At 45.9% G+C, this 9,978-nt stretch overlaps 1 protein-coding gene across 4 annotated transcripts; it reads right to left on the bottom strand.

Moving 5' to 3' along the window:
• Positions 1–2,702: 2,702 nt before the first annotated feature.
• PVALB (parvalbumin) lies at positions 2,703–9,765 on the bottom strand. 4 transcript variants are annotated; one of them, XR_012156324.2, is made up of 5 exons: positions 9,408–9,765; positions 7,509–7,641; positions 6,979–7,088; positions 4,205–4,332; positions 2,703–2,921 (listed from the first exon to the last, which is right to left on the bottom strand). XR_012156324.2 is itself a non-coding variant. In XM_073325307.2 (5 exons), the coding sequence occupies exons 1-4, from the start codon at positions 9,466–9,468 to the stop codon at positions 4,789–4,791; spliced, it is 342 nt and encodes a 113-aa protein (XP_073181408.2). In that variant the 5' UTR covers positions 9,469–9,759; the 3' UTR covers positions 2,703–2,921; positions 4,748–4,788. The 4 variants fall into 4 exon arrangements, 3 of the variants coding, with proteins under 3 accessions (XP_073181408.2, XP_073181426.2, XP_073181417.2); XM_073325307.2 differs by lacking the exon at positions 4,205–4,332 and adding an exon at positions 4,748–4,826 and having other exon boundaries at positions 9,408–9,759; XM_073325316.2 differs by lacking the exon at positions 2,703–2,921 and adding an exon at positions 4,748–4,826 and having other exon boundaries at positions 4,241–4,332; positions 9,408–9,759.
• Between the last annotated feature and the right edge of the window lie 213 nt (positions 9,766–9,978).

Below are 9,978 nucleotides of genomic sequence, written 5' to 3' on the forward strand. Positions count from 1 at the left end.
TCCTTTAAAATATCTTGTAGCCTGGGGAAAATTGGGAGAAGCACCCCCATCCCAGGCAAATGCTTTCCTGGCAGCAGGACAAACGAGCACAAACAGGTGGAGTCTTTCATCGTGTGGCTGAACATAATTTACCTATCTTAAACCTCCTTAAATCTAGGGACCAAAGCCTATTCAGATTCCTTCCATAGTGTCAATTCCATGTCTTTTTGCAAACATGCCAAGCCACTGTCAAGATGTATAATGGCTGTAGTGCTTATTTAAGGTTTATCCTCCAACATCAAGACTTTCGTTGGCGTTTGATGATCAGGGGAAAAAGATTATAGAGGACTTAATATTCAGGACAGAGAGGGAGGTTTTATCTGCAAATCATGAAGCTAAGAGTGAATTTAACTCTGCTGCCTTGCATAGGCACGTGACAGTTGTAGGGGCTTTCAGTATGTGATCTTACACCACAGGGCTATGTAGATATTTTATGTATGTAACAGGCATAGTATAATGTATACTCTGTTGCAAGGCTGACCTAAAATCTGCCTGTGGTCTCCAATCTACACTGTAAATTCTATGTCAGCATTAGATGCATTAAACAATTGAGGGTTTTATTGAATTAAATACGAAAATGGTTAATTCAGTCAGTACTGTAGCCCCTGTAATTGAATTTGATTGTTTGTTTATTTTATAGTGCCCCAAATGTTTATTTACAGCATGCTGCAGACTTTTGTATCAAAACTGTGTAACTGAATAATAGAAAGAAAAGGAGGACTTGTGGCACCTTAGAGACTAACCAATTTATTTGATGCATCCAATGAAGTGAGCTGTAGCGCATGAAAGCTTATGGTCAGATAATTTTATTAGTCTCTAAGGTGCCACAAGTCCTCCTTTTTTCTTTTTGCGAATATAGACTAACACGGCTGCTACTCTGAAACCTGAATAATAGAAGTAGCCAAGAGGGTGCTGGGAGTTCTTGTCACTTGACTAGCAAACAATTGGGGCTTTTGGCCCTTGCAAAAATGTGGATGCAGTTTGGGCTTACAGAGCAAGGTCAGTAGCTAAATGTTAAAAAATCAGCAGTGCAATAGTCAACAATACTTTGATAGTGAAATTTGTAGATGATCACACTTCATTGTGTCAGGCTGTTCAGACAGAAGTGGATATTGATTTATACTTGATTCACATTTGGAACATTTTTTGTCACAACCAGACAGGCTAGAAACTTTGTTCTAAATGAAACTTTGGATTTTAGAGCCCAAGTGAGCAACCGAAGGTTTATTCTGCAACGATTTTTTTTAAAAGTAAGTTTCTAACCCTCATGGTTACAGAGAAAAGCTGGAAAATGAGCCTTTAGGATTCATAAAAACCAGAAGGCAAATGTAAAGGATCCCAAATTCATTTTTACTTATTAAAAATCGCATGGTTTTTAAGCTAATGTCATGATTTTTTGGGGCGGGGAGGGACGGAGGCAGCACTGACCCGTGGTTTTTGAATGCTTGGGGTTGGAAATATTGCTGCCTTCCTGCTCTCTCACAGCTCATGCAGTAGAGATACCTGACGCTTCAGAGGTGTCCCAGGTTTGATCCTGGCCAAGGATGAGTCTGTGTTACACTTGCCTAGTGAGCCCCGTGATTACTCTACTCTCGGTGTAATTACATCTTATTGCCACTTGAGGTCAGCAGCTGCTGAGAAAAAGCCATCAAGTTAGCAAACACTATCTTGCTTTATTACTCCATTTTCATTTACTTAGACTTCATGAAGATGAATGTGTTCTTCACACCCATCCATCCGTTAGCATTGTAGTTCTGCAAAAGCAGAGGACTCCTTTTGTAGGAACACAAACTTCAATAAGTATGCTTCCTGCTGAGTCCACACGGAGCCATGTCCTGGGGAATGGCGCTATGGAGTGCGGGCTGGCTTCACAGAGCGGTGTTGGTCCCCACAGTACTGGAGGGTGTATGATGTGATGGTGGTGACTCAGGACCTAGTCCTAGTCGTAACACTTACATGATGCTCTTCATCACAAGTAGGTGTTTTAACGCCAGCATCGTGGCCCAATCTCTGCTGTTTGTTTTTTTTTTCTCCTTTTCCTCCTGTGCCTTCATCTGGTGAATCGTTTTTCGTTTCCTGGCCGAAGTCGCTGTGTAGTATTGCTCGTCAATACACGCTGCGCTCCATCCCAGAAAGGTTTGTATTTTCAGTGGTGTGAAATGATCCCCCTGCATGACTGATGCCAACCGATATTTCTGGAGAACCTTTCCTCCAAAGATCTCTAAGCACTGGACACATTTAACAAACGGTACATCTGGGGAGCAGTGTCTTGATCACCGAAATGAATCGGGGGAAAATATAGGCTAAATATTAGGAAATGCTTTATAGCTAGAAGAACAGGTAAGTCAGAGGAACAAACTGCCAAATGAGCTTATGGGATTGCCAGTGCTAGATATTTGTCAAGGCTTTGTATATGCACCCATCTATCAGAGATGGTTTAAGGAGAGTGAAATCAGTCTTACCCCAATGCAGGGATGTTGACTGAATGAGTCACTTTAGGTATATTTCACCCCCAAGTAATTATTTTAATGCTTTCCCACCTTACCCTAACCAGAGATACAATAGCAGATATGGTTTCAGCACAAAATCATAAGAAAATATCCCCTTCCTCTCAAACATACCCCAAACCTAAATGAAAGAAGGAACATGTGATAGTCAGAAAGTAGAGCCAAAATCAGTGACCTTTATTTTAACAGCATCTTTCAGCACAATTACAGAGTTACAAGGCTGCAGAGAACAGAGTGGGAGTATAAAATAACAAAAATAAATAGAACAGGAGCCAAGGAGGTCAGCAGGAGTTGGCTGGAATCAGGTGGTGAAGGGCAGATGGAAGGTTCAGATTGGTCAAAGGCTTTATGATTCAGCCACCAAAGTTATGAATTCTGGAGAAGGGAAAATTTGTTTAAATTAAGAAGCATGTTATAGAGGTTCATAGCATCACCGAGACAGCAGGGGCAACTTCATTAACAACCTTTTACAATAATTGAATGGCTTATAAACCAAAATGAATCAGAGGGTCAGATTGTGGGTCAGAAAACCTCACAGTGAAGCTAAACCATTTTTGAGAAGCCAAAGAGGGAATTCAGGATATGTCAATCCACCCAGACTGCCCGTTGGTGCCCGCTTGGCCAGTCTCTTTAGCTGTGCCATACTCCTTAGTCACAAAGTCAATTTCCTTTGTGAACCCAACAGACATCACCTAAAAGGAAGAAGGCAAGCACTGGATATAAATTTTGTAGTGAGGTGGATTCCGCTCTGTCAGTGGCTGGCAGCACATCTGCAAATACATTAATCATGGCTATAGCCAGATATTTTCTAAAGTAATAGTTATATTGATGCTATTATTGTATATTGTCAACATAGCTCAAAGCTATTTATTTATTAAAATACATTATGTATATGAATAACCCCTATATTTTACATGTCTGTGAATGATTCCTATATTCCCAGTATATCACATTTAAGTATTCTAAACAAATTCCAGAGTTCTAATTATGTAAAACTTATTTTCACTTTATTTTGAAATGCTCTTTGGACCATCAGCAGACTTTCCCTGAACATTGCAGAGGACCCAGCACAAACCCTGTGGTATTTCATTGAACTACCAAAGGTAATCTCTGAATTTATTATAGACTAATCATTTCTCTCTCCAAACTGGTAATGCATTATTTTGGGACACACGAGTGCAAAAGAGAAACTCATCAGAACATTTTTTACCCCCTCCTGATTTTTCTTTCAGTGTTGTGTGTGTGGTTTTTTTTTTTTTTAACTTGAGCCAACAAATAGTGGATTTGAAGTCTGAACATATTTCATGACAGAGTTCTGAGAAAATGACTGGTGGAATTAGAAGTATTCCCAGAACCTCAGCTGGAGTGGAGCGTGAATACATGTACTAGATAAAGATTGTGATCTACCTGAATAAAAGTTTGGCTCTTTTTTCCAATCTTTTCCCTGGAGAACATGGCTTCTGACATCACAGGCCTAGCAGCATCAGGCAGCTAGAGGAACTGAAGGGTATGATTTATTTGTCCAATAGCACATAAGAGGTCAAAAAATGACCAAGTACAAACCTTTCTTTTTTTGGTTTTCTCTTGTGCCCTGGGAATCTGAGCATGTGGTGGTGGTGATGATTTCCAGCTGAGGGACTGTGGAAGGCTAGACTCACCTGCCCTGAAACTGACTGTGGCCTCAGTAGCATTCCCCTTCAGTCTGGGAGATGAGGTCTGGAGGATGGTCACCCTCCTGGGTAACATGGACCTGGGCTTGGAGGTTGTTCTGGTCCCTCAATTTTGACTGGATCCAATGAAAGATGAAGGGATTCAGTACCTCTCAAGAGACAGGTCAGCACCTTGCAGGAGTAGGCCCCGTGTTTTCAACACTTCTAGATTGGCAGGCCAGCCCCAAAATATAAATCTTGATCCATTTAGCCAGAAGTATGGATAGATTATTGGAATAATTCCTGAATTGTGTGTGGAAGCAGAGATGAGCTCTGAACAGGAGATCTGAGAGATCATTCCTAATCTGACACATGATTCTGAAGGAGGCTCCATAGGACAGCTAAGATGGAAGCCTACAATGAAAGAACTGAGGAACAGGTGGACCTGGCATGCTCAAATAAATCTTTAGAAGGCAGGAATGCCAATCCTTCATCTCTCAGAACTGTTATGGGCTGCTGGGAACTAGACTGAGGGGATATCCAATTCATTACCATCATCTGTAAAAGGCTGGATCTCCATAGTCAGCTAATGATCAGGGTGGCGTTTGAAAACTTGACCCAAGGGATGGACCTGGGGTGAAGGAGGACAATTCATTTATTAGAAAAAAAAATCCAGTGTTTCTGTAGCAGAAAATATAGCATCAAAATTGAAAAATACCAAAGCTAAGAAATAGCTGTGGGAGTTCCAGCTGCTAAGGCTTTCATGGTTGGTGAATCAGGCATATTGTGAGACAGGGCAAAGTGTCTCAAACATGTCGCTTATCACCATTTCTCCTTGCTCTTTTGCTCTGTCCCTCACAACAGGTAAATTGCCACACGTTCCACGCCTCACTGCTGCAGCAGTTTGCTAGTAGAATGAGGCTTGGGAGGGAGGAGAGCTCTGGAATGTTGCTTGGTGGGGGTGTTGGCCAGAAGTGTGCAAGGAAAAAGAATCAGGGTCTTGATTCCCTTCGCACTTACACTAGGGTAAATCCACAGTAACTCCACAGAATTCAGTGGACTTTCACAGGTGCGAAACTGATGGGAGAGGAGCCTTGGCTGAGGAGATACTCCAGATTGCTCTCATAGAATAGGTCTGCTCGCAGGCATCGCTTCCCTTTTTTTTTTTTTTTTTTTTTTTTTTTTTTAAATGTTGGCCACACCATTAATTTTAAGAGATGCCAACACCCTTCTCTTTCATATAAGCCAAGATGAGTCTGAAACATTTCATAAGTAGAGGTTTCTTTTAACTCAACTGGGATTGCTCCTGTTTCGCAGCCGTGGAGTTATCACGTTGGCCAACCAACTATGAGCATCCTTACAAGGATCTTCAGATGACTTGACTCCTGTAAATTGCACTCCTGTCTAGATCTCTGGGAACCGAGCCACTGATTTGAGTGGGACTGGAAAGGCTCGGTCAGTAATAAAGCATGTGAAAGTATCTGAGATTTATGACCTAGAACCCTGAGTTCAAGACGGCTGCTAGTAATCAGCAACAGCTCGCTTTGCTCCTATGTCACTGTGACGTATCAGGGCCTGATAACTTAAGAGAATTTAGCCTGGAAATAGGCCCATAGACACTGTTCTACTGGTGTGCCATGGTCAGGCAGCTGAGCATATCTTATTTGTCACCTCTCTCATTGGGTAATTTTGTATGCCATCCCTTCTATTTCTACCCTATAAACTGTGAGATCATGTTAAGTAACCTCACTTTCACTTGTATTTTGCATACCATTTGAAGACCACACCTTTATAAATCCAAGAGAATGGATAATACTAAGACAGGACTATCTGAAGTTAAAATTGAGATGTTTCCAATTTTCACCCTGTCAAAGAGGCTGTCAGGATGATGGGAGGTTACAAAGTGATTTTCTACTGCTGAGCTGGCATAATGATCCAGCTAGAACCGCCCCCCCCCGCTTCCACCTCCTTTCTTATAATGGAGGGAAAGGATTCATTCAGACCTGCACAACTTCATATCTGTTCCAATGAGCCTCGGTAATGTGGAGGAGAGAAAGGAAAAGGAAAGGGAGAAATGCAGTCTGTGGATTATTTTGACAAGAAGTTGCCAGCAAGAGCAAAATATCGGTTTCTAAATTTCTAGCCATGCTGTGGACAAAAATGTGCCCCTTTCTTGTAAGCCTGATGCTATAATCTTGATGGTTAATGAAGTTAAATGACCGGTTTCCCTATCTTCCCTGTGAAGATTGTCGGTGGGAACTTGGATAGACAGTGAGGCTGCACAATGGACTTACTCAACACTGAATGTTAAGAATTTGCTTTGCTAAGCCATCAGAAGTCTTGCATCACGTTCTCATTTAAGTGAAACAGGATTTTTTTAATCAAGGAGAAATGCTGCTCTTCAGCTTCTGCTATGTCTCTCTCTTCCTGCCTCCAAATTCAGCTCCTGTAAACTCTGAGGGCCTGATCCTGAGCCCATTGCAACCAATGGAAATACTCCCCCTGACTTCAGTGAGGGTTGGAGGGGGCCCTTTATCCCTCCCCCCCGTGTGAGTGCCTTTGCTATCTCCCATCCTGTGCTAAATCTGGGTTTCTATGAATTCCTGCTCCCTCTAGTGTTGGGACTCAGCTTCTGCACCAAGGAAGGTACCACAAATTTAGTAAGCCCTGAAATGTAACTAAAGTCCTAATCTGCCCTCCACAAGGTCACAACTGGCAATGAAGCCTATGGTGCTTATACCTCTGTACTAGGGGCAGAATTTGACCCTCCTGAAACCACCTACCATCAATGCCGATTTTGCCATCGCCATCCTTATCTCCAGCAACCAGGAGCGCCTTGGTTTCTTTATCAGATAGGTCTCTGCCATCAGGGGTGAAGCCCTTCAGTACAAATCTAAAGAAAAGGCATGGGACAAAGAGAAGGCTGGGTCACTAGGGTTTAACGTTCCTGGTTTTTAGAGATGATGAGCAGTGGTGTTGACACATGCAATTGAACCCAAAGGCCTGGCCCCTGTTGGCGACCTTCTTTATCACACAGAACGAGTGCTCTCACCTGGAATTGTTTGAGATGGAGGAGTTGTAGTTAGATTACAGATCACTCACATAAAAGTTAGATACCTTTCTCTCGACACACATTTGATCCTACTTTTAACTGTTTACTCCCCCTGCTGAGCCATGCAAACAACCGGACACTGCCCAAGACAGGGCAATTAGAAGTCTGAATGGGACTGCGTTTTCGGGTGTGTTTCACTCAGATGAAAATATGAACACATCCTCTTAATGTAAGGACAGAGGGAAGACTTGACCTACTTACTTCAACTCATCTTCCTCAATGAAGCCACTTTGATCTTTATCAAGAATGTGGAAAACCTTCTTTACATCTTCCTGGCTCTTCTTTTTCAGCCCCATGATTTCAAAGAACTTCTTGTAGCAGAAGGATTCAGCAACTGCGGGAGAAGAAGAGTGAGGCTGGGTTAGTTGTAGGCTGGTTACTGAGGCACATTGGTATAGATATTCCTGGTTTTCTCTCCCTCTGCCACAAAGAACCTGCCTTCTTAATCCTACCCCTAGAGGCCACAAGGTCAGGGCCCCGTTATGCTAGGCCTTGTATATAGACAGAGCAATATGCAGTCACTGCCCCAAAGAGCTTAAACTCTGAATAGACAAAGGGCCAGAGACAGTGCCCCCACTGTACAGAAGGGGGGAAGTGGCTTACTCAAGGTCACCCCAAGAGGCAGTGAGGGAGTTGGGGAATTAAACCCAGGCCTCCTCCCTTCCTCTCCAGTGCCTACACTGCCAGATGTCCCAAAGAGGAGTAAGAGCATTCACCTGAAACCTGAACTGGAGTCAGACTGTACCGAACATATTTTTAAAACTTCTCCTTTTGGAAATCAGAGTTCTGCCCGGCTCAGCCGTGCAGGCTGACTCGAGAAGACCTGCCTCTAGTTTATGGTGACATCTCCCATTTCGTCATTCCCCACACCTGGCTTCAAAATGTCAAGTGGAGCATTTTAGGAGCCAAAGGGACAGGCAGAAGTAGTTTGTATTCTGGGGCAGGGTCGGGGGGACTGCTGTGCTGCATGGCCCCTGCAAGATCATGTGCTGCACAAGTAGGGGGGAAAGATGAGGTTATCTGGCCCACTTCTCCCTTCCCTCACCAGCACCTCCACCCCTAGGGAGCCCTATAACAGTGGGGGCTGGAGAGATGTCAGGGGAAATCAAAGTGCAGTAGGCTGCCCTGTTTGCAAAGCATCCTTATCCTAGTAGCATCTCTGGGTTTACAGCAACATAAGGGGGTTTGGGCGCGTGGGAGCTGCTTGAGTCCGGAGCCCTAGTTAATTCCACCAGGGGCAACTTTGTGGCTGTCCTAGAATCATGGAGGCAGCTGCCGCAGCGAAGAGAGCGGGGCCCGATGTCCCGTCAGCTCCGGGCTGTCGAGTTTCCCGGCTGTGCGCTCTGTGTGTGGGGGGGAAGGAAGTAAAAAGAGGCTCCCCCCTTTGCAGGCTGGAAAAGGGAGTTTTTGTTGGGTGGGCGTGGATCGTGTTCATCCGAGAACACAGATCCCGACGCTTGCCCGGCAGAAGCCCAATCCGCAGATGCAGCGGCGTGCGGTTTATTTGGGGGGTCACCTGTCGAACGCTGGCGGAGAGAAACGGGGGGAGTTTGAAACGGGAGGCATCGATCTGTGCCTGAAGTAAGGCGCACTGCAGCCATCTGTCCTGCGGGAAGCTTCTGCAACCCAGCAGGCTGAGCCCACTCTCTCAACTCCTCTTCAGCCTGAAAAGTAAAAACCCCGAACAGGACAGACCGCAGCAGTTGCGTCTGCCAGTGAAACAAGAATCGAGAGCGCTGCAACGCTGGGGACAGGATTTGGGGGCCGGGGGGTCCCCCAGGTTCTGTTCCCCCCCCCGGCATATCCTTCCCTAGTGTGGTTACAGCTTTGTTCCGTTTGGAAATATCTCGTGCCTAGGAACCGAGTCTGTCTGCTTTCCTACCTACTTCTCCTTCGAATGAATGGAGCGTTTCACGTCTCCAGTGGCCCGGGGAAGTTTGCAGGGGACACAGCCCTGGGTTTAATAAGCCCGACATGCTCACTTTGCACGTTTCTCCCCATCCCCATCGGATGTTTTATCCAGCCGGCTCCTCTGCCCTTCCCCGAGCGGAGCACAATTGCACCGCAGCCCCGCATGGGGAGAGAGGAAAAGCCACTCACCTGAAAAGGCTCCCACAGCCGCCTTGATCTCCTCCGTGCTGAGCAGGTCCGACATCGCCATCCTGCCGCTGGGTGAAGGGAGAGGCGAGTGCGAAAAGATTAAACAGTGCCTCTCTCATCATTCCTGCGCATATGACCCAAGCTGCAGCGCCGGCTGGGGACTGCACACCGGGAAGGGCTGGACCCGTGCCAGCGACCGCTCTCGAGGGGGAAGGGTCGCTAGCCGAAGTGGGCTGTGGAAACAAGCACTCTGGGGCACGTGCGTGTCGGTGTGTGGATGGGGGCTGCGGGGGGGGGGTGGTTCTCTGGAAGGCTGCAGACTAAGCCCCGTTGGAGCAGCGCCAGGGGCCGATCTAGGCTGGCAGAGGAGTTGTGTCAAGGGCAGACTCCCGGGTGCAGCGGGACAGAGCGAGTGGTGCAGCGCGGGGAAATCAGACGTGCGCTGTCCCGGTTCCACACGGCGGCGCGGAGCACGGCACTGCAGCAGGCGCCCCGCCTCAAGCCGCGCGCCAGCTGGGGTGGGGGAGCGGATGGAACTTAGCCTTAGCTGGAGACGCTTCTCCCTCCCGCC

The sequence above is a fragment of the Lepidochelys kempii genome, chromosome 1 (assembly GCF_965140285.1).
Source record: "Lepidochelys kempii isolate rLepKem1 chromosome 1, rLepKem1.hap1, whole genome shotgun sequence".
In the NCBI taxonomy this organism is placed as follows: Eukaryota; Metazoa; Chordata; order Testudines; family Cheloniidae; genus Lepidochelys; species Lepidochelys kempii.